The sequence below is a fragment of the Suncus etruscus genome, chromosome 10, assembly GCF_024139225.1.
Source record: "Suncus etruscus isolate mSunEtr1 chromosome 10, mSunEtr1.pri.cur, whole genome shotgun sequence".
Taxonomy (NCBI): Eukaryota; Metazoa; Chordata; class Mammalia; order Eulipotyphla; family Soricidae; genus Suncus; species Suncus etruscus.
Genome location: NC_064857.1, coordinates 75,756,722 through 75,781,830, shown reverse-complemented (window position 1 = coordinate 75,781,830; position 25,109 = coordinate 75,756,722). Strand labels below are relative to the sequence as shown.

At 42.0% G+C, this 25,109-nt stretch overlaps 1 protein-coding gene and 1 non-coding gene across 2 annotated transcripts in view; both read right to left on the bottom strand.

The window, feature by feature from the left end:
- Positions 1-3,826: 3,826 nt before the first annotated feature.
- MBD2 (methyl-CpG binding domain protein 2) overlaps positions 3,827-25,109 on the bottom strand; it is an 86,296-nt gene continuing 65,013 nt past the window's right edge. The window contains exons 4-7 of the mRNA XM_049782155.1: positions 17,364-17,454; positions 15,544-15,721; positions 8,569-8,707; positions 3,827-4,313 (exon numbers count right to left, since the gene is read on the bottom strand). Of these exons, the coding sequence (XP_049638112.1) occupies positions 8,581-8,707; positions 15,544-15,721; positions 17,364-17,454 (396 nt within the window). The 3' untranslated portion in view covers positions 3,827-4,313; positions 8,569-8,580. The remainder of the gene's footprint in view (positions 4,314-8,568; positions 8,708-15,543; positions 15,722-17,363; positions 17,455-25,109) is intronic.
- On the bottom strand, positions 21,759-21,896 carry LOC126021052 (small nucleolar RNA SNORA42/SNORA80 family). The gene has a single exon (XR_007499668.1). It is a non-coding gene; the product is annotated as a small nucleolar RNA SNORA42/SNORA80 family (small nucleolar RNA).

The following is a 25,109-nucleotide window of genomic DNA, read 5'->3' as shown; positions in this document are numbered from 1 at the left end:
CTCACTTACTCACCACTAAGGAGACCTGGCAGAGGGATGACCTGTGGAGCAAACCATTGTCACGAGAAGACCTTGGAAAGCTCTGAGGCTTTAAAACACAAGTGGAACACAAGTGGAAGCCCCTCATGTCTGAAAAACACTTATAAAGTCACTGAAGACTTAGACATTTTTAAAGTCTCAAAATTTATTGCTGTACATCTTCGCATAGCATTTACTATGGGAATACTAATTGTGCAAATATTTTTGTTTTGGGGCCACACCCATGGTGGCCTCAGGAGTTACTCTTGGCTCGGTGCTCAGAAATCGATGCTGGCAAGGGCCAAAGTGGTGGCACTAGAGGTAAGGCATCTGCCTTGCAAGCGTTAACCTAGGACGGACCGCGGCTCGATCCCCCAGCGTTCCATATGGTCTTCCCAAGCCAGGAGCAATTTCTGAGCGCATAGCCAGGAGTAACCCTTGAGCGTCAAACATGTGTGGCCAAAAAAACAAAACAAAAAAAAGGAAGAAATCACTCCTGGCTAAGGGTACCAAATGGGATGCCAGGAATTGAACTTGTGTCCATCCTGGGTCAGTCATGTGCAAGGCAAATGCCCTACCATTGTGCTCCCACTCCGGTCCCCAAAGTGCAAATATTTATTTTGAACTCTGTAGCAGTTGAGATAACAAATCTTTTGGATATCTCTTGAAGTCATTTAGGAAGATCTACATTGCTTCATACTGTATTATTTTCAAAATTCAAACAAGTTATGTTCGAAGAAATGACATAATGCTTTCTCAATCTTGTTTCTAAAACAGTAACACACACCTTGGAAGCCACTGGGGACATTCCATTCCTGGGTAAGACATAACATCTTGCATTTTCAATGGCAAGACTGTCCATTCACAAATTCATTCAACCAATGTCTTTTATTGACAAACTGTGATATGCCAGCCACTGTGCTAAGCTCTGAGGATGAAAAGATGCTATTGTTGCTTTCATGGGCACTTGCAGTCTAAAAGGAGAAACAGACATGCAAAAACCATGTACAATAAAATGCAGTCAAATGTTTCTGGGGAGGGGGGATTTGCAAGTGCAGTGGGAGATGGGAGATGGGGGGAAAAACTGAGTGGAGAAAGCAGGAACAGTGTCAAAGAGGAGGCTATCATGACGCTGAGCCTGAATCAATGATCAGAAACCTGCCTTAATTACAGGCAAGCCAAGATTGATTTAGGGTAAGGAAACAAGTAGGTACCAAGACATGGAGGCCCAACAGAACTTTTAAGGAGCTGGTTTTATTTTTCTTGAGCCAGAGTGAAATGGGGCAAGTGGTAGAATGAACAAGGCCAACAGAAAGGTGTGAGGTCTTGAAGAGATTTCAGAATTGTACCATTTAGTCAACAAGGACCAAATAAATACTTTGTGCTGGCACCAGGTTTAGCAGTAGTGTTTGATCCGGTCATGAGATACACATCTTCACCCTCAAGAACTTACAGCCTAGCAGAAGCAAAAGGTCCACAGGTAAACCAAACAAACTGAGGTTTCAACACTGTGTGCTGAAGTAGAAAGTCAAGTGTGGGGCCCAGAGAGACAGCACAGCGGTGTTTGCCTTGCAAGCAGCCGATCCAGGACCAAAGGTGGTTGGTTCGAATCCCAGTGTCCCATATGGTCTCCCGTGCCTGCCAGGAGCTATTTCTGAGCAGACAGCCAGGAGTAACCCCTGAGCACCGCCGGGTGTGACCCCCCCCCCCCAAAAAAAAAAAAAAAAAAGAAAGTCAAGTGTGAAGCGACAGAGTAGTTATGAGCGAGTACCGGTGGGAAATGGTGTTCCACTGACGTAGCACAGGGCTGGGAAAGGCAGTCTGCTGCCCAGGGAGCACCCTTGGAACCAGGTCCGAAGCTCAGCACTCACATATGGGAGCTCCCCTTCTCCTCAAAACCCTCTGAAGTAGGTCTGATTATTCAGACTTCACTGATGGTCAGGTTCCAGGAGAGGAAGATGCCTGATGAGTCATATAACTGGCAGACTAGGATTCAAAAATGATTTCTCTTCGTGCCCAGGCGCTCACTCTCATACCAGATTCTGAACTACACACAAAAGCAAGAGGGGCCCTGAACTAGGTAATAACATGGTCACTGAGGCTGGGCCCAGCTGTTGATTCCATGGGGGTGGTGAAGAAGGGTGGAAAGGGATTGGGAAGGGAAAGGAAGCTGCTGAGTGGGAGGCAGTGGCTGAAGGTCCAGTCATAGTCCTAACACAATTGGGAGTACGTTGGGGCAAAGAAAAGGACTGTGCTGGGAATCCTCCTGAGCATCTGTGATGGACAATAGAATGAGAGTGGTTTTTCTCCAGAGTAGGTGTGAAATGGTGGTGGGTTTGTGGGCAAGATGGAATAGAGATCATTTGAAAATTAACATCCTGTGGGTGTATCTGAAATTGCAGAAGGGGCCCCATTTAACAGCTTTCACACCTTGTTCTCCACCTGAATAAAGCAACTAAGAACAGAAAGCCAAGTTGTGTGTGTGTGTGTGTGTGTGTGTGTGTGTGTGCATTGTATTTTTGCTTTTACAAATGCAATTTATAAAAGTGTGTATGTTTTGTGAGCGTGTTTTATAAAGAGACTAGAGGATTACCAAAGTGAAATAACCCCAACTGTCAAATCGGGAACTTTGGGGAGCCAAGGAAAAGTTCGGGACATTCATTCCAGACCATTTCTTTAAAAGAAATTAGCATTTGCTTCCCAGACACCTTACCTGGACAGTCAGCCTCCACCAAGAGTTACCACCAGTCTGCATGTCTATCCAGGGCCCATTCAGGACCCTGGTAGCCTGAGGCTTAGAGCAGAAACGAGGACTTCCCATAGAGTGTGACTTATATGTGGTTTGGCATAAGGTCAGACAGCAGACCCAGCCCAGCCTCAACCCAGCCATTCATATTGTTTCGACTATTTTCCTTTCCTTTTTTGGGAACTGGAAAGGTACCAAAGGTAGTGATAATAAATGGTCCTAGAAGAGTAGAGTGATACTCTACTCCTAAAGAATTAATCCCATCTTTGATCACATCATTTCTGGGTCTAACGTTAAAAGAACCCGGCACTAGAGAGAGGTGCATGAACCAACCTGCCCCATAAACAGTATCTTGCTCTATCGTTCAATTACTTCAGTTTGCCACACTTACCATCACCCTCTTTTCCTTGGCATCACATTGTTTGATTTTTAAAACTTATATACTAATTCTAGGCTGTTTGAGGAATCAGACTTCAAGGAATTGAAGGGATAATGAAGTTGCACTTATGAGGTTCAATGAAAAACAAAAATGTTTGTTACTACTCTGGAAGCTGGGTTCTGATTAATAAGGTGTTACAGTCTGGCTAGAAGCATTAATAAATAATAATAAAGAAAATCTGCCTAGAAGCTACTCCCTAAGGCAAATGGCCTGACCTGAACATATACAGAAGTAGCAAGTGAGTGGAAATGAGAAAACTTTAATGTTCCTGAGAAAATAATAATTAATAATAATAATAAAAATTGGATCTCTAATAACATCCAAACAGTACTTGTGCACCTAAGTCATATCCAAAAAGAGAAAAACAAAACACACCATATTTTTACAGAACTAAAAAAAAAAAAAAAGTATTATTTATAGGCACAGAAAAAATAATTACACATGCTAGATAACTCAGAAATCTGGTGAAAGCAGCACAATCCCACATACTGTAGATGCACCACTCTTTTCTGCCACCTCTGGCTCAACCCAAAGACTGCGGGGATGGTGGGAGGAAAGTCAGGAATCCTAACATGGGGTCCTTGGCTGTGTGTGCTCCTTGAAAGAAAGAATTCCAACCAGTCTGTGAATATAATCATTTATTTTTCTTTACAGTGATGATGGAAGAATGTACAGGTGTCCTCTTTCCATAAAGTATAAAAATCTATTTATATACAGTGAAGTCACAATAATCTTAATTTGGGAAATTTATTTGGTACTCCTGGTCTGTTTCTATGAAAACCCTGGGGAAAAGCAAATCATTCGGGTAAGTGCTACATAACCAGTAGACTGACTGCACCTGGCATCAAAAGCTCAGCCTCTTCTTAAAGGTCCCGCTTGCTATTACAAAAACTGAATTTTAAGTCCGAGGACTCAAAATAAACATTTTTTTGAATAATAGATATGTACATCAAAAATACATCTAGAAAGGCATTGGTTAGTGCTATTAAAAGCTCTATGTGCTCGGGTACATTTTTTGTTTTTTTTTTTGACAGGCAAAACCCAGTAGAAACATTTTTGTTGTTGTTCAATTCTAGGAGTTTGCTCTTGGGGAAAGTCATCCAAAGTTACCTGTAAAAAAAAATAAACAAATGTAAGTGACTCTGGTTCCTCAGGTGAGAGATCAGTGGAAATAAGAATTCAGATGTTGGCTTCAGGGGCTGGAGAGATTGCACAGCAGCATTTGCCTTGCAAGCAACCAATCCAGGACCTATGGTGCTTGGTTCGAATCCCAGCGTCCCATATGGTCCCCCGAACCTGCCAGGAGCTATTTATGAGCAGATAGCCAGGAGTAACCCCTGAACACTGCAAGGTGTGGCCCAAAAAACTAGATGTTGCCTTCAAACACTTCAAACCATGTTTCTCAGACCTCAATCAGCATTTTGTGAAGAAAAAGTGCTCAACATACCCTCTCATTGTTTCAGAGTCTTCTTTTCATAATAACCTGTAACACTCATTTCATTTTCCAAGTTAATGAACAGACATTCATACCCCTTGGTGTGCTTATGCAAATATTTGGTCTATAATTAACTACACCTATATCAACATAAAAGAAAAGTCAAAGGCCATACAAATGAAAACCTGGTAGGTACAGACATGTACAAATATATGCCAGTATCATACTAATAATTAAATTTACTTTTGAAATGTTCAGAACATTAAGAGATCACAGCTGTGCTTTTGCAGTCTTTCCTATTGTTCAACCAGATTGAACAATTTTCAACCAGGTTGAAAATTATTCTGTGCGGCTGAGAACAGATTGTGTGTGTGCATGACACGAGACCACACACTGAGAGTGCAACACCTTAGTTTTTCTGGTGAACTGTCTTTAGCAATCATTTAAAATGTCTGCTAACATGGGCACTTCTCTATAAATGCAGGCTCTTAAGTAACATGGCCAAGCTTCAAATCTTATTATACACATTTGAGGAACTAAAGGTCCACTTGATGAAAACAATCAGTCATGCCTGCTGAGGTTGGTATACTAAAAGACCTACATGGAACTGCAGTTTCTAGATTCTGTCTTTTACCAACCACGCAAGCTTGAACGTGGCAGACTCTTGATCCAGCAAAGTGGCTCCTGTCAAAGGTTACTCTCACCAGCTAATCAGGGTAAGGTGGCAGGACTCTGTTCATTCCAGACTTTAGGAGTAAATGGGGCTAAATCCAGTTAAATTTGACTTCTGATAAACAATATTTCTTACTCTTCCATATTTGGTATAAAGGCCAATCTAAAGATGTCACTCTCAAGTATAAAAAAACCATGTATTTAGTATGCATCTTTCCCTTACCCCAAATGCCAAAATAATGGCTACATGTATTAAGAATATAAGCAGGGCCTGGATGACAGGACAGCACAGAGTCTGTTTGCCTTATATGCAGCTGATCTGAGATCTGTCTCCAGCACCTCATCTGATCCCCTGAGCACCACCAGGAATGGTTTGTGAGCTTATAGCCAGGAGGCAGGTGTGGTCCCCTACCCCACTCCCCAAAAAAACATAACTCAAAAAAAAAAAAAAAACCCCAAACAAACATAAACTCCAATCAATCAACATTAATTTGCTATTATTAGTCACTTTGTCCCAGCTTTATATGAGCAAAGGGCTACCTAGTCCCTACAACATGCACTTGCCTATCTGAATTAGGGTTTCACCTTGCTATCAATCTACCACATACCTGTGATGCAAAGAAGAACCTAATAAAGTCTCTAACAAGATGAACCTGGACTATGAAAAATCTGTTTTCAGTCTGCAAAGTTTGCAAAAGCTTCAGAGATTAGAGGAGAAGGCCTTGAAGGACTTTAGAGATCAGGACCCAAGGCCTTTGGACCAAAAAAACACTTGCAGCCTTCCCTGGGGAAGACGCATAAACACACATAACCAGTGAAGCCCCTTGAACACTTCCTTGCCGGAATGGAAACAAGATTCTCCATCCACAAGCATCCTCTGTCTCCAGAAGAGAAAAGGGTTCCACAACACTGCACTTGATTTAAACAGATCTGCAGGGTCAGGACACCGAGACAGTAATGTCTAATCACTGTGTGTTTAAGTCGAACACACATTCGTCTCATTCCTGGAGCAGAGAGAGGCTTTTCAGAAAAGTCTCTTATGGGAACCAAAAAGAGTTTCCCCCATCAAACTCACGGCCCCTGTACTCAAGACTTTGTGGCTCAGGTGAAAACCATCCCGTCACTGACCCCGATACGCACCACCTAATCAAGTCTCTTCGAGTGCATCTCAAACCTCCCCCTTTTCTCTTGCTCTACACACTGGCTACAACACCACTGGCCTGGTAAAACCACCAGCATCTCTTGCTGGGCAACAGTAGCCTCCTAACCTAGCCAGCCTTCCTGCAACTACGCTTACCCTGCCCCAATCCTTTCCTCACAACAGCCCAGGCAAAGTTGTAAGCTAGTAAATATGATTGGACACTTGCCATGGTTCTGAGTGCCATGATCAAAATCCTTAACGATAACCCACAGGCTGAAAGGTAAAGTTCTTCTCTCATAGATGTTCCCGCCCACTAGCTTGCAAGCACACAGCTTTGTCCCTTAAAGGGACCCTAGACTCTAGCACTGCTCTGGAGGGAGCACTTTCCAGCAGCCCCTTTCTTCCACAGGCTGCATGACATCTGCCATCAGCTCTCCCAGCACCTGTCTTATTTCCTCTCCTTCTACATCATAGGTGTTGTCACCCAGTTATGGGGGCATTTGTTTGACAGACACTATGGTAAGTCTTGTGAGTCAAAAGTGTCCGCTGCTGCAAGTGGCTCTGAAGCAAAAGAAAGACTGTCAAGGATGAGACCAGAAAGGGCCGGAGGAAAAATCTACAGATACCACCAGGGGGCAGAATTGTCCTCCATGCCTGCGCATTCTCTCCAGGTCTCTTTTCTCTCCCGAACCACTTTGTTCCCTCTAAGCTTTGGCTTCAAAAGACACAAACAGCTGGTTTATAGATGAAGGAAAGCAAGGAAGCCTGTGGAACAAACACAGTGGACCAAGCTGAGTACCAAGACACCCACGTGACCCCTTGGAGAGTGGCACGGCATTCTCCAAAGTCAGGTGGAATAGGGGTTATGAAACTCGCACATGGGATCCATATTTGTACTTTTTGTTTTATTTCATGGTCATACTTGAGGATGCTTGAAGGTTATTCCTGACCTGTTTGGGGGTCATAAGGTGTTGGGAATCAAACACAGTTCTGCTACATACAAAGCAAGCTCTGTGTGCATTGAGTCTTTTGAGCAATCACTCCAATCCCAAGACTTGCCTATCTATTTTTTTAATAAATTATTATATTTTGAAATGTCCTTCCTATTCTCCCTGTCATCTAAGCCAGACCAAAAAAAGAAAAGGATTAATTTTTCCTACTTTGTGGCCAAATCTTCAAGTAGGGGGCAAGACACCTATCAAAGAACTGCAGAGAGAGACTACAGAGAGCACAAGGGTCAAAGGGTCACATGCTTCATCACAGGAGCCCAGGGTGAAATCCTGGCACTGCAACCCAGCAGCACCTAGGGCCCAAGCACTGAACCACTGCAGGCCCAACCTGGAGTGGCCAAGAATAGCCCAGAACCCCCTCAACAATGCTTAGGAGACTCTCCCCAAAATTAAAACAATAAAATAAACTGAATCTTTTTTTTTTTTCTGGTTTTTCGGGCCACACCGGTTTGATGCTCAGGGGTTACTCCTGGCTAAGCGCTCAGAAATTACCCCTGGCTTGGGTGATATGGAACGCTGGGGGATCGAACCACGGTCCTTCCTCGGCTAGCGCTTGCAAGGCAGATACCTTGCCTCTAGCGTCACCTCGCCGGCCCCAAATAAACAGAATCTTAATCTGTTCCCTGCTTTTCCATGAGGACACCTGGGAGATTTTTCTACCTGGAATTAATAAAGGCAGGAAACCCCTGACTCGTGGCTACGCTGCAGAGTGTGAAATACTTTCTGGCATCATTAGAACAAAAGATGCGAAAGCTACACGTGCTCCTTAGATCCAGAACAGGGCCAAACTCCACACAAACCTTTTTTTTTTTTTTTTTTTTTTTGTTAAGTTTTTGGGTCACACCCAGCAGTGCTTAGGGGTTACTCCTAACTCTATGCTTAGAAATAGCTCCTGGCAGGCTCGGGGGGCCATATGAGATGCCGGAATATATACCATCGTCCTTCTGCATGAAAGGTAAACACCCTACCATCATGCTATTTCTCTGGCCCCAAAACTCCACACAAATCTATGCAGAAGGTTGACTCCACCTATGACTCCACCACAGAGACAGGCTACCAGGCCAAGAAGTGAGTGAACTGACTTTTATCCCAAATCTGTCCCTTTACCTGATCATATTTTTAGGATTCATCTCCACTGTCCATTTCTATATCCATCTCTTCCGTGTCGGCCGCTCGGGACAAGATGTCAGCCATCAGGGCTTCTTCCAGTTTCTTCCGTACTTGCTGCACTCGTTCTTCCTGTTTCCTTCAACAACGAAAGAGCAAAAGGACACCAGTAAGTGGGATATGGCCTCCAAAATTCATCTTAAAAATCTTAAAAATTAACAAAAGGGGGAGGTGTTAAGAGCATTTATGTAAAGGTTGCTGCTAATTACTCGGGAGTTGAGCCCAAAGAGACTCTGCAATAGTTAGTATCCCACCGCTGTGGAATCACTCACTCTAGTGGCCTGGGCTTCAAGTGCAAGAAAAATCCAGGGGGTGAAGATTTGGAGCTAAGGCTATAAAGATCAACTGCTCTCCAGCCGAACTGAGAAGTAGCTTTTAGCATGTACTGAGACTTTCTCTGTGGCCTCTAAATTGTAAGGGGAACCCAAGAAGAGCATTATTAAAGATGAACCATTTGATGAAAGGTCAAAGAGGATATTGGGATGCACTTTCTACTTATACATAGGACAGGGCCAGAGAAGCATTTCTAAGATGATTCTTGCAAGTCATGGAGTCAACAGAAACTCAAGCGCAGAATCCAATGGAGAACAAAGGAAAGGGAAAAAAACTAATGGGGAAATGTTCCAGAAAGCAGAATCAACAGATTTTCATGACATAGGATCAGGTCATCACACTGTTTCTCCCACTACTGATCTTGTCTCTGGCTAAGTGACACAGCTTATGGCAAATGGCTTAGTGGTTTCCAGCTCCTAATAAGGGAGCTGCCTATCTACCCAAAAAGCCTCTCAGACCACAGGGGAAAGCTGGAAAGCAGACCTTAAGTCCAGCCATGGGTGCTCTTCTGCCTTGGCATCCCTGCCCCACCCAGGAAAGCTGACAGCAAAGTATCTGTGCCATGTAGTAGGAAGAATTCTAATACATTCCCCAGAATGCCCCTTCCCTCTGACTTAACTACACTGCTTTATGAGCCCTTCCCCTTAAAGATGGACAGCATTTATGACAATGACAGGCAGTCAGTGAACTTCCATGATTTGATCCTAGTCAACTGATCTTGAGTTAATCAAAAGAATAAAAGATAAGTGATCATCAAGGGTCTGACCCACTGAAAAAAAAAAAGGAGTTTAAGAGGGCAGGGGGCCTTTTCTGAAGGAGGCTGTAGTAGAAGAATATGTGCAGAGCCAGAGAGCAAGCAAGAGCAAGGAGGTACTAGTCACCATGTGCAGGGACCTTAGTACTCCAGCTACAAATAAGTGAATATAGCAATAATCCTAGATTAGAAGAAGGCCCCAAGCTCCAGAAGGGACTAGAGTTCAGCCAACACTTTGATTTCAGCAGAGCCAGAGAACTCAATAATGCCTAAGTTAGATTTCTAAACTACTGAACAGTACGTTATAAATGCATGTTGTTTGCAGCTGCTATGTTTGTGAAATTTTTCATTCATTATTAGAAAATATGGCAGAAAATATTTTGACATACTTAGGGTTGAAGCGATAGCACAGCTTGCTCGCCTGCATGTGGTTCAATGCCCAGCATCCCATTTAATCCCCTAAGCACTGTCATGATTAATTCCTGAGTACAGAGCCAGGAGTCAGCCCAGAGGATGGTCAGGCATAGCAAAAAAAAAAAAAGGGGGGGGGGGGAGTAGCTCATTGATGCCCAGATCCACATAGTGATCTGAGCATGCTGGGGGTGGCTCAAAAACTTTAAAAGATTCCTATATTTAAAAACCTTTTCATGGCTAGTTTTTATGGGCTCTAAGAAAAAAACACTAATATAAAGTATTTCAAATTTACGATTCAAAAGTGCCATCTGCTGGTTTTGTCTAGGAATTATATTTAGGTTAAAAAAACAACACTGATTTACACACAGAGGACTGAAACAGTGAAATAAACACTGTCCTATTTTTAAAGAAAATGCAATGTATAGAGTATCATTATAAGGAAATGATGCTGGCATTCATAAATCCCATGAAAAAAATTCCTTCTAGTCTTACTATCTGGCATAGTTTTACTTCTCCTGAGCCACGATTTGCTTATATTTTACAGAAGTATCAATCTGAGTTATGCTTTTCTTTCACTGTTGGGTGCTAAAAACGTAATTTATGGGCTGACTGTCTGGCTCAGTTTGTAGCACTACAGACACTATGATAAAAATCCAGTTTGTAGCCCAGCCTTAAAGCAAATCAAAGATGTTAATCCATGCAACTTGTGTCCCTTCCTCATCCCAGGCTCTGAATTTTTGCTTTCCCTTTCTCTCATCTTTGCAATTTGCTTCTCATTTTGCTTTAGCATTTAGATGTGTATGTGTGTATGTTTATTTGGCATATCAGTGAGTAGGTGTGGATCTTTGAAGACACCTTCAATCTTTACTTGAAACCAGTTTTTATTTTTTAACGTAAATTTTTATTTCAGCACCATGATTGCAAGCACATTTGTAGTTGGGTTTCAGTTATAAAAAAAAACACCCCCCCCATCACCAGTGCAACATTCCCACCACCAATGCCTCCCTCCTCCCCCACCCTTGCCTGTATATGCCACAGGCATTCTACTTCTCTTATTCTTTAACATTGTCATGTTAGTTGTTAGTGTAGTTATTTCCCTAACAGATTTCACCACTCTTTGTAGTGAACTTCAAATTGTGAGCCTGTCCTTCCAGCCCTTCCAGTTAACTCTATTGTCTCTGGGCTTTATTACAGTAACTATCTTTAATTTTTCTTTAAGCCCATAGATGAGTGAGACTATTCTGTGTCTATCTCTCTCCCTCTGACTTATTTCACTTAACATAATAGATTCCATGTACATCCATGTATAGGAAAATTTCGTGAATTCATCTCTCCTGACGGCTGTATAATATTCCATTGTATATATGTACTACTGTTTCTTTAGCCATTCATCTGTTGAAGGGCAGGCATCTTGGCTATTTCCAGAGTCTGGGTACTGTAAATAGCGCTACAATGAATATAGGTGTAAAAAAAAATTTTTGAATTGTATTTTTGTGTTCCTAGGGTATATCTCTAGGAGTGGTATAGCTGGACCATATGGGAGTTAAATTTCCATTTTCTTGAGGAATCTCCATATTGTTTTTCGCAAAGGCTGGACTAGACAGCATTCCCACCAGCAGTGAATAAGAGTTCCTTTCTCTCCACAGCCCCGCCAGCACTGATTGTTCTTGTTCTTTGTGATGTGTGCCAGTCTCTGTGGTGTGAGATGGTACCTCATTGTTTTGATTTGCCATCTCCGTGATGATTAGTGATGTGAAACATTTTTCATGTGCCTTTTGGCCATTTGTATTTCTTCTTTAAGGAAGTGTCTGTTCATTTCTTGTTAAGTTCTGTCAGTACTATATATATCTAGATATTACCCCTTATCTGATGGGTATTGGGTGAACAGTTTTCCCATTCTGTAGGTGGCTTTTGTGTCTTAGGCACTATTTCCTTTGAGGTGCAGAAGCTTCTCAGCTTAATATAGTCCCATCTGTTCCACCTGTTTATCTCTGTTTCCACTTGTTTGAAGACTGCTGTTTCCTCCTTGAAGATGCCATTAGTCTCAATGTCATATAGTGTTTTACCTATGTGTTGTTCTATATACCTTGTGGTTTCAGGCATGATATCAAGGTCTTTAATCCATTTGGATTTGATCTTTGTGCATGGTCTTAGCTGGGGGTCTCAGTTTGATTTTTTGCAAGTGGCTAACCATTTGTGTCAATATCACTTGTTGAAGAGGCTTTCCTTGCTTCATTTGGATTTCTTGCCCTTTTATCAAAGATTAGTAGATTGTATGTCTGAGGAATATTCTCTGAATATTCAAGTCTATTCCACTGATCTGAGGATCTGTCTTTATTCCAATACCATGCTGTTTTGATAACTATTGCTTTGTAATACAGTTTAAAATTGGGAAAAGTAATGTCTCCCATTTTCTTTTTCCCAAGGATTGCTTTAGCTATTCATGGGTATTTATTGTTCCAAATGAATTTCAGAAGTGTTTGATCCACTTCTTTGAAAAATGGCATGGGTATCTTTAGAGGGATTGCATTAAATCTGTACAATGCCTTGGGGAATAATGTCATTTTAATAATATTATTCCTGCCAATCCATGAACAGGGTATGTGTCTCCATTTCCGTGTGTAATCTCTTATTTCTTTCTTTTTCTTTTTTTTTTGGTTTTTGGGCCACACCCAGCGGTGCTCGGGGGTTACTCCTGGCTGTCTGCTCAGAAATAGCTCCTGGCAGGCACGGGGGACCATATGGGACACCGGGATTCAAACCAACCACCTTTGGTCCTGGATCGGCTGCTTGCAAGGCAAACACCGCTGTGCTATCTCTCCGGGCCCAATCTCTTTATTTCTTGAAGTAGGGTTTTGTAGTTTCCTTTGTATAGGTCCTTCACCTCTTTAGTTAAGTTGACCCCAAGATATCTGAGTTTGTGTGGCACTAATATGAATGAAATTGTTTTCTTTTTTGTTTGTTTGTTTGTTTGTTTGTTTTTTTGGGGGTCACACCCAGCAGCGCTCAGGGGTTACTCTTGGCTCCACGTTCAGAAATCACTCCTGGCAGGCTCAGGGGACCATCTGGGATGCCGGGTTTTGAACTAATGGCCTTCTGCATGAAAGGCAAATGCCTTACCCCCATGCTATCTCTCCAGCCCCAAAATTGTTTTCTTAATGTCACTTCTTCTCTATCATTACTAGTGTATAAGAAGGACATTGACTTTTGAATGTTAATTTTGTAGCCTGCCACTCTGCTATATGAATCTATGGTTTCTAGAAGCTTTTTGGAAGAGTCTTTAAGGTTTTCTAAATATTATATCATGTCATCTGCAAACAGTGAGAGCTTGACTTCTTCCTTTCCTATCTGGATGCCTGTGATATCTTTTTCTTTTTTTTTATTAATTAAAAATATCTTTTTTTTTATTTAAACAACTTTAATACATACATGATTGTGTTTGGGTTTCAGTCATGTAAAGAACTACACTCATCACCAGTGCAACATTCCCATCACCAATGTCCCAAATCTCGCTCCTCCCCACCCAACCCCCGCTTGTACAGGCTTTCTATTTCCCTCGTACTTTCTCATTATTAGGATAGTTCAAAACATAGTTATTTCTCTAACTAAACTCACCCCTGTTTGTGGTGAGCTTCATGAGGGATATCTTTTTCTTACCTAATCGCCAAGGCAAGTACTTCCAGTAATATGTTGAATAAGAGTGGTGAGAGAGGGCAGCCTTGTCTTATACTAGATTTTAGGGGAAAGGTTTTTAGTTTATCTCCATTAATAACATTTGCCATTGACTTGTGGTAGATGGCCTTGACTATATTGAGAAAAGTTACTTTCATTCCTATCTTGAAGAGGGTTTGAAACTAGTTTTAAAGGAGATACATACATCTTTAAGTTGAGCAACTTAAATGTGGTAAAGTTTTCAAGACAAGTAAATTACACCTTGAAGAGTGGGGCCGGAGAGATAGCATGGAGGTAAAGCGTTTGCCTTTCATGCAGGAGGTCATCAGTTCGAATCCCGGCGTCCCATATGGTCCCCCGTGCCTGCCAGGAGCAATTTCTGAGCCTGGAGCCAGGAATAACCCCTGAGCACTGCCTGGTGTGACCCCCAAAAAAAAAAAAAAAAAAAAAAAAAAAAAACCTTGAAGAGTACAACCGAACTTAACGTAGCGATCTAGGATCTGCTTTAGAAAGAGATTGGAATGCAGATAAAAATGTAGGAAGCTATCACCAAAGGTACAATTGAATGCAAGGGATTCATTTTTGGGGGAGTGGGAATTTGAACAGGGAAGCTGGTCCATTCTTGAAGGTGTTCAGAGCTTATTTCTAGTTCTGTATTCAGGGATCACTCCTGTTAGAGACCATATGGAATGCTGAGAATTGATTCCCAGTCAGCCACATGTAAGGCAAATGCCCTACCTGCTGTTTTATCTCTATGGCATCCTGAATAACAGGAATTTTTGTTTTTGTTTTTAGGCCACACCAGGTGATGCTCAGGGGTTACTCCAGGCTATGCACTCAAAAATCACTCCTGGCTTTGGGAGACCATATGGAACTCTGGGGATAGAACCCAGATCTGACCTGGGTCAAGGCAAAAGCCCCACTGCTGTGCTATCCCTCCGACCCCAATAAAAGGGATTTTTTTCATACTGAACCCTGATGGTAAAAGACACGACAAAAACATGTACAGGTACAAATGACTTGTCCTTCATGGCACCTCTACCTTCTGTGGTCATGTATTCATTTTAAGTGTCTAATTAAGTGTCCTCTTTCCATTTATTTCACAAAACTCTGTTTAAAATAAAAAATGGATCTGGAGATAGTTCAGCGAGTTAGTGTTTGCCTTCCTTGCATGTGCCTGGACCCCACCTGACTACTACCAGGTTGAGTCCCCAAAACAAATAAAACAACAAGTAAATGATTTGGAAGGCCAGAGAGATGGTCCATATGGTACAGCTGGCCTTGCAAGAAGCCAATGTAGGTATGATCTGTGATATCACCTCAGGTCCCTCCAGCCACACCAGAAGTGATCCCCGAGCATAGAGCTAAGATTAAGCCCTAAACTCTACTACATATGATCCAAAAAATAAGAAGGAAAAAAGACTTTGGGACACAGGTGCAGGACTGCAAGTACTTTGGCGGTAGGTGTGGTATTAAATCATGTTTGTAAGAAACTCTCATAAAAATATTGTAAATATTTGTAAATAATATTGTAAATAAATATTGTAAAAATAATATTGTAAATAAATAAATAAATATTGTAAATAAAACAAAAGGGGCTTAATGTTAATAATTAATATTAAAATCTTAACAAAAAATGATTCAGTACTTATTATATGAACCACTAAACCTTATAGGCAGTAGTATAAAATGTATCAAAGGTTGTAAAAATTACATTCTGAAGGTCTGTAGGGCTGCCTTACCTAATGTCGTCATCCGTGACAATGAAAGCTTTGCAGAGGGGTTGAGAGGTGTTAAGCCAAACAGCTGGATTCTTTTCCACAGCAGCGGAGACTTGCCCTGTGATTGGTGCAGAGCTTGTGTGCAAAGCACTAGCAACAGCAGATAAAAGTGTTTCGTCATTATTACCAGGACCAACTCCTGCAAGTCAAAAAGGCATTTGGTTAAAGGAAATGTAGAGCCATGCTGAGCAAACCTGATGCAACAAAGATCTTTAGACTCATTTGTGGCTATGTTTAAAACTAACAAAGGATGACATCAGATCTATTAAACAGTGACTACACACCAACAAATTAGTATTAAAGAAACAGTACCAATGTTACTTGGCATTTTAAGAATTCAAAATACATGTTTCAAGGCTTAATCTTTTTTAAAAGTCATCTTGCATTTTGTCAAGTGAGATCAATTATTTAAATGATCTAAATCCTATTGATAGCCATTAATTTGTGACTCTAGAAAGAGTAGTGGATTGGGGCTGAGTGATAGCACAGTGGGGAGGATTGTTTGCCTTGTCCATGGCTGACCTGGGTTCAATACCCAGCAATCCATAAGGTCCCCTGCCAGGAGTGATTTCTAAGTGCAGAGGCAGGAGTCAAACCTGAGCACCGCCAGGTGTGGCCCCAAAACAAAAAAAAAAAAAAAATAAGAGTACTGGTTTAGTTTTTTCCTCGGCATTTAACATTAATTTCTAGCATTAATTTCTAGATCTCCCTCTTATCTTTTGTGTTTTTCACGTATCAAATGAAAAACCAGTGCAAGCATGCCATACCTGCAACTTGAAGAGCTTAAAAACAGCCAAGTTCAGAAATTTAGTAAACATACACCTTGATTATAGGTATAAAACTGGCTTCCACAGCCACATTTACACACATCAGTTAAGTCCTAAACTTACTCATTCAATTAAAGTGATTATAATCAAGAACGTAAAGAATGAGACATTTTAACTATCAGCTATCAGAATTCTTTTTTTTTTTTTTTTTTGGTTTTTGGGCCACACCCGGCGGTGCTCAGGGGTTAGTTACTCCTGGCTGTCTGCTCAGAAATAGCTCCTGGCAGGCACGGGGGACCATATGGGACACCGGGATTCGAACCAACCACCTTTGGTCCTGGATCGGCTGCTTGCAAGGCAAACGCAGCTGTGCTATCTCTCCGGGCCCAGCTATCAGAATTCTTGAATGAGCCACACTATTTCAAGATGGAGAAGCGAAAATTCCAGTAAGTGACAAATAGTGCTTCTCTTGAGCAATGCGTGAACATATGAGAGCCGCTGAAATCTCCTGGAGCCACGTGGCCTGTGTTATGGGCCAATGTCAACTCTTGGCATCGGCAGTCTCTAAAGGGAGAAGCTAAAGAAGAGCTACTAGCTGTTCTCTTGCTTATGAAGAGAAAAGAGCGAGCAAACTGCTGAGGCCAGAAACTGCTTTAAGCAGGTAAGTGGGAGCTGCTGGAACTTCAGGGCAGTCAGTTCTAGGAGCGCAGCAACTCATTTTAAACCTAAACTTTAGACTGCAACTTAAAGCCAACATTTTTACACTGAAAAGAAAATAATAATGATGATGATGATAATAGTAAAACTAATAATAATAATAATAGTATAAGGCAGCCCTGAAACATGCAAGCCTGTCATGTAAGCTTACTGGGGCTACTAGGAGGTCTAAGAGCTACATCATCAGGAAGGAGTCAACTCCTTAGTAAAGATTAATCTCAGCTATTTCTGGCTCTAGGGCCCCTACCACAGAGCCTGGCACACAGCAGGTACTGCTCGACTAGACTTGGATAATACCTTGAAGACCTTTAGGGAGTTCCATGGTTTTTATAATTTGCTCTGTTACATCTGATGCACTAAGTCCTTGTAGCCTCTTCTCCCAGAAAAGCTGAAAGGCAAAACATCACTGTTAATAAATACATTCTCGGAACAAGCAAGTAGCGCATCGATGGTGTTGAAAAGGAAACTGCGATCGTTTCCATAGTTTTCTAATTTCCCCCATGTAAGGCCAAATGATAGTCCGGAGGTGAATTACTTCAATACATCATCATTCTTTCAAATTATATTAGTCTAAAAAAGAAATTGTTAATTGGTTATTCTGTTAAGTTATTCACTTGTTACAGCATTATAGATTGTTATATCCTACCTACTATATACTGTTCCTTATAAGATACCATCCCAAAAAAACTTGAGTTTTTGGAAAACTCATTTGCATTTAGAATTAAGAGGTGTCATTTATCAGGGAAAAGAAAAATAATGATATATGTATATATTATCAGAGAATAGAAAAAAAGGCATATCATATGCCCTTTGATCCAATATCATTAGATAAAGTTATTCCACATTCCAGAATTGTGCAATTAGCCCTTCAGGATACTCTAAGGGGGGTAAGGGGGTGTGTGAGAGACTCATTGTTGATGGGACCTTTTTGGAAGCATCTTACTAAGTTCAAAGGCAAGTATTTAAATTGCCCAGACTCACCTCTGGGGGCAGCAGAGAGCACAGAAAGGCTCCTGATGCCCAAAAGGGCAAGAGAGGCAAACTGACTATTCAAACACAACAAGGTCCACAACAATCCTGTTTTTATAGCATCTTACAATATCTTCTTCTAAAGGCTACTCTCTCCTAGTAATGGCCACTTCTCGCTGTTAAGTCATGCCTTCAATAGCGACTCACTAATGTCCTATCCAAGCTGCACTTACCTCTGGGTGCAGCAGCAATAAGACAATGTCTTTCTTTGCTAGGCCTCTCCATGTAGTACAGTCCCACTACCAACCCAACAAAAAGATAAAAGATAAAAGAATTCTTCGGACTCGCCTAGCTATCTATAATTCTGTTTCGCAGCAGGTACTGAATGATTTTGGTGTGAAGGGCGAAGATGAGAGATGCTGGACTCTGCACAAGGCGGTGAGAGCATGGCCCAGAACAGAAATCTCTATTCTTGCTGGATGGCCCTGAACAAACTCAGAAGTTTACAATTTGTCATCTGTGAAAATAGCAACAGCTATCATTGAAGAGAATGGGGAGGAGAGTGTTTAAGTAAGGCAATGCATACAAAGTGTGTCAGAAGGAGGAAGGAGGTTTCTTATATTTGGGTGAATTTTGGCCACCGGAGAGAAGGCTTAAAAGTTTCAGACTGAGTTTGACTTCCAGATATATAAGAAGTATCAGATAATTACCCAGCAGACAAATGAGAAGATAAAGTAAAATCACCCTATTTATGGCACCGAAGTAATCTGTAGGGTTCCTGACAGTCTTCATGCTAGCAACAAGAATAATCTGCATTGATTAAAAGGCTTCGCTTTGCTTGGATGACTGTGCTGTGTGGTACCGGCTCCATTCATCCCCGCACAAATGACATCAGCAGGACATGTGATCAACATTCATGAGGCCAGGGACTTGCTAATGATCACAGGGGCCAGACCAGAGGAACTACTAACTGAATGTGATAAATGTCCCAAGAAACCCTGCCTGCTTTCTATTGTTTTTTTTTTTTTTCCTCTCTTGGGAAATACATTCTTTAGCGCTATAAGGAAAAAGAAAAAAAAAGAAGAAACAAAGAAAACACAAACCATTTAATGCCTAACAAAAACAGTATTCAGAATAATCTGTGAAGGTAAGTAGCCAGTGTGTTGCCTCTCCCCTAGGCAGTTGCTGGGGAGAACTTTGATAAGCAGGACCAGCAAGGCCCAGTTCAAAAATGAGAAAGTGAGGCCCACTGAGTGCACAGCTTCATGATGGCAACGGCAGCACATCCAGCTAGACATGGGGCCCCTCTGAGTGTGTGGCAATGATGGTGCTACCACAGACACAGTGCAGAAGTGGTGAGGACAAGACAAGGCCTCAGGCAATGCTGTGAGATCATTCTACCCCAGAAATGCTGAAGAGGACAAGGAGGATAACAATGGAAAAGCACCAGCCTGGGCATCATATAAGAAATGTAAAATTTCTCCCCTTAACTCCTTGGTAAAATGATACCCACACATGCCACCACCCCGTCTCTGCTCCTGTCAAGGGACAGGGAGAGGACCACAGCCAGGGTTCTTTAGGGAAGAGCAGAAAAGGGTGAGGAGGGTGGGAAGACCCAGAAAGAAAGCACAGGCGTAGGGCAGAAGCCCTAATTTTGTTCTATTTAGAGTTCAGTGGATAACACTGAGAGCTTCTCATTAAAGAGTTTCTGAGACTGCAATTTTCTTGTTATTTTTACTCATTTGATTTACATGTTGTGAGAAGAGCAAAGCCCTTAGAAAACCTCAAAAGGGCCCACGGGCTTGTTTCCAGAACTGAAGGGAGGAGAGTCTGGGAACAGTCATTTCTGTTCTGTCAGCGATCGGGAGGGATGGGGGAAAAAGTAGGGGACTCAGGGGTTTGAACCCCATGGCTTGACCCCAGAGCACCACAGGAAGTGACACCCCCAGCAAAGAGCTGAGAGTAGCCCCTGAGCAGTGCTGGGTGCAGCAGAAACAGTCAACCAAAAGCCCAGAGCCAACAGTCATGAGCTGGAGCTGTGGGTCTGTGTCCAGACTGACATTACCTGCTGGGCAAACTCTGCAGCAGCCCTAAGCCTGCACCACCCACTCCATGCCACGTGCACACCAACTATGAAAACGCAGAATGTGTCTGGGCGTTGCCACATTGTTCTGGGCACACAGGGGTGGGGAGAAGGGCGCAAGATCAGATTCAGCTGAGAAGCACTGATGCAGAGAGGGAGGTGGCGTGAGCAGGAGCCCAGTGGCATCGCTGAGCCATAAACGAAACCACGCCCTTGGCACCTGCCAGCCATGTGGCCAGCAGCATTCCCAGCTTTCAGGAGTCTCTTCTCCCTCCTCCTTGTTCCCCAACTCTGATTACAGACTTTCTAAGAGGCCTGGAACTAGGTGTTTTGTCACTGCCCAACAACTAGGACAGGAGAGAGGGACCCAACATGGAGCAGAATATGGGGAAAACATTTTTTTCCTTAAAAAAACAAACAAACAAACAAAAAAAACACTGTGGTTACAAAGTTGCTCATGATTTGGGTTTCAGTCTTGCAATGTGAAGGTATCTTTCACCTGTGCATATTTCCTGCTATCAATGTCCCCAATTTTCCTCCCACCCTCCATAATAGGTATTTTATTCTCTGTCAGTAATAAAAACTGCTATATTGTACTTATTATTTCCAATACCATTAGCTGGCACATATGTTTCTTGGGCCTGTGCACATGTCATCGCATCTCTCCTCCTGAATGTGAATTTTCTGACTTTCCTATTTTCAAGTGAGACTGTCCACATACACTCTTTCTGGAGAAGCCCCTGTTCTCTCTTGAATGCATTGCTCTCACTCTCACTCTCTTTTTTATCCTCTCCATCCCTTATCTCCTTCCTCAGTCCCTTATAATAAAACCTGATTTTAATTAAAATATAAACATATTAGGGGCCCGGAGAGATAGCACAGTGGCATTTGCCTTGCAAGCCGCTGATCCAGGACCAAAGGTGGTAGGTTCGAATCCCGGTGTCCCAAATGGTCCCCCGTGCCTGCCAGGAGCTATTTCTGAGCAGACAGCCAGGAGTAACCCCTGAGCACCACCGGGTGTGGCCCAAAAAAAAACAAAATGAAAAAAAAAAATATATATATATATTAGCTGAGTATCAGCTCCAGACCCAAGAAGCAATAGCAAACCTGATGCATGGGTAAAAAAACAGGTGCTCAGGCCTAAAGGTTCTGAGGCTTTCAAATGATCCCTCCTCTTATGGCAATTAGGCAATGAGGTAGAACATGTCTCTGAAGTCCCTTTGGTGTGAGGCCATTTAGCAAACTGTCATGTCAACACTACAGCCTGAAATGCCACTGGCAGAGGACCCAAGACCTATCGGCAGGATAAGCGAGGGCCCTACTAAACCATCAATTAATCCCTTTCACTTCAGGTTTCCTGGATACCTTTACCCTCCTTTATTCACTTCCTTTTCTTTTTTTTCTTTTATTTATTTATTTATTTATTTATTTATTTATTTATTTTTGGTTTTTGGGCCACACCTGGCGGTGCTCAGGGGTTACTCCTGGCTGTCTGCTCAGAAACAGCTCCTGGCAGGCACGGGGGACCATATGGGACACCGGGATTCGAACCAACCACCTTAGGTCCTGGATCAGCTGCTTGCAAGGCAAACGCCGCTGTGGTATCTCTCCGGGCCCAATTCACTTCCTTTTCTTTTTTGCACTGTGCAACCCACTTCAGTGCCTATAGCCCACAGGCAGGTGACCCAGCCAGGCAATGGTTCGGGTCGCAGTTTGCTCTGGCAAAGGACACTATGAGAGGCCCAGGGGACAGATCTGCCATAAATCCAAACCCGTGCAGCTTTATTTGCTTCCTACCCTACAAAGATTAAATCGTATTTCCTATCTCCCCTGATCTTGCTATCATTTTGCCAATCCCTTCTCTTCTTTTCTGCCGAAGTGACACTTTCCAAAACCACACCTAATGTTTTTATTCACACTATTTCTCCCTCAAGCTTTATCACTTTCCGAACATTTCTATTTCTTTCCCCTTCCATTCATTCTTCTCCATCTCACCTGAAAGTTCCTCCTAGTATTATTATGTTAGCATTGACCTACCCTCTGATCACAAATCTGATTTCCAATTAAAGCGTTCTTTGGCAAACTACTTGTCTTTTGCAAAAGTCTGCTTCTTTATGATGCTTTGGGGGGATTCTGTACTTTCCCATTACAGCTATGCAATAAATCACCCCTTCAAATACTTATTTCCCAAAAAAGAAAAAGACCATAAGCACTTTCCTCAGTAAAAATGAATATATAGGGGGTTAGAGAGGTAGCATGGAGGTAGGGCAAACGTTTGCCTTGCATGCAGAAGGACAGTGGTTCAAATCCCGGCATCTCATATGGTTCCCCAAGCCTGCCAGGAGCGACTTCTGAGCATAAAGCCAGGAGTAACCCCTGAGTGCTCCCAGGTGTAACCCAAAAACCAAAAAAAAAAAAAAAAAAACAATATATAAATAAGATGTCATCTACCTTTTTTTAGAGTGTGTGAAAGTGCAAATACTGTCTAAAACAGAAGAATTACTTTAATTTTTTCACCTATTTTAGTGGAGGGACAGGAGGGTTGAATTTGTGCCTCCTACAGGCAAAACATGTGCTCAGCTACCCTGAGGCATCCTGCCAGCCCAATTTCACCATTTTTAAGAGTTTTCATCTCCATTCTACTTCTGCTAGAAGAATCAAGACGCATTCATGGCATTCTGATCACTGTGGATAAATGTGTGGCCAAACAGAGGGGAGTGCAGGGAAACAAGAATGGTTTGCAAGTTAAATGCTTTATATCTGACTCAACCACTAATAAGTAGATGTGCTGTCTTAGGCAGGTCACTTAATCTCTGGACATATTTCACTAGTAAAACAGAAATACTAATAAACTGCAATGGCTATCTAAAAAGATTACCAAAACACTTTTTTAAAAAAGAGCAATTTAAAATATAAACTTTAACTGAATTTCACAGAATGTTTTTGTTAGAATAACAAATGACCATCATAAGACTTACTAAATTTAATAGAAACCAAATGATATGTCACTCTCTTACTATAGCAAAAGTCAAAAAATCTGCACTTTATATTCACTAACTCATGAGTAGCTAAAATTATCTGACACTGGGTTAGAGAAAAACATTTCCTAACCAGAAGCAATTTTACTACTTAAAATCATGCCCATATATTATGAGAGTTGTGAATTTTTGATCTACAAAGCCAAATTAACCATGTCTGAAAATATCATGTCAAATATGAATCAGTTCTGGAGCTAGAACAATAGCACAGCAGATAGGGCATGTGCTCTGCATGCAGTTAACCCAGGGTTGATTCCCATCATTCCATATGGTACCCCAAATTTGCAGGGTGTGATTTCTGAGCACAGAGCCAGGAGTAACCCGAGTGCTGCTAGGTGTGCCCCTCCCTCCAAAAAAACACAAACCAGTTCTTTCTCTTGCCTAGGAAAGCTAGTGAAGAAAGAACTCCCAAAGGACCGGAAATTATTATGTAAAGAAAAGCTGATTCACCTGGCACAATCTCTTAAGGCAAAAGATAATAACTTGAGCATTAACTTCTTCCATCCTAAAGAGGATGGAGAATAAAGCAAAAGGCCTAATTAACTGGCATTAGGGTTCGTGATACAGCTGCACCTGCTTCATCAAGAATACACTCTAGGGGCCAGAGCAGTGGTGCAGGGTGTAAGGTGTCTGCCTTGCACACGCTAGCCTAGGACGGACCTCTGTTTGATCTCCCGGCGTCCCATATGGTCTCCCAAGCCAGGAGTAATTTCTAAGCACATAGACAGGAGTAACCCCTGAGTGTCACTGGTGTGGCCCCAAAAAACAAACAAACAAAAAAAAAACAACAATAACAACAAAAAGAATCCACTCTATCCTGTGGGCAATATCTGCCAGAAAGTACCATCACCCTCTGCTGACTAAGAATGCATTCGTGACATTTACAGCTCTTCATGTAAACCTTCTGCATACTTTCAGCTATAAAAAGAATATTCTGGGGTCAGAACAATAGCACAGCAGGTAGAGAGCACTTGCCTTGCATGTGACAGAACTCAGCATCCCGTATGGTCCAGGAATAAGCCCTGAGCACCACTGGATGTGGCCCAAAAACCAAAAATCTTTTCTTATGAATACATGGCCCATATGAGGACTAAGATCTGCTCTTTCTCTGCTCTTATTAGTCACATTTCCTCAGACTTATTTACCCAATGTGTTCTTTCCTTATTAAAACAAGAAGATCTATGAGGGCAGCATTTATGTCTGACTTCTGTGCTTACACACCACTTGGAATGTAATAAATAATCTATACTATTGGTGATTTAAAAACCATCTCAACTACAGCAACACTCATCTCTGATAGAAAGGTATCATTTATTTTACAGAAGGCCATTCAGAAAACCTTTCTTGATAGGCCAGAGAGAAGCAAAGAAGACACTTGGCCTCTTACGCAGGTAAACTGGGCTAAATCCCCAGCAGTACACAATTCCCACATTTTTTTAGGAGTGATCCCTGGTGCAGAGCCAAGAGTAAGGCCTGCGTAACACTGGGTAGGTCCCATGCTACAAACCCCAATAAAAGAATCTTTCTTGAAACCAAATTCAATAATATGAATAAATGCATCATTTATGGAGATCAGTAAATACCATTTCCTTTTAAATAGCAATAAACCAATATATGGTATAATTTAATGTTGAACAACCACTAGAACTAAAATCAAGTTATAAATCCTCAAAATTTCAGGAGCATGAACTGAAATGGAAAACCCAGATCATAGGACAAAAAGAGGAATACCAGAAAGTTATTAATTAATATTAAAAATATGCCATGATAGAATTAAGAGCAACACATAATAAATGTCAATAAATGTAAGAGCTGGGGCCGGGTAGGTGGCGCTGGAGGTAAGGTGTCTGCCTTGCAAGCGCTAGCCAAGGAAGGACCGCGGTTCGATCCCCCGGCGTCCCATATGGTCCCCCCAAGCCAGGGGCGATTTCTGAGCACATAGCCAGGAGTAAC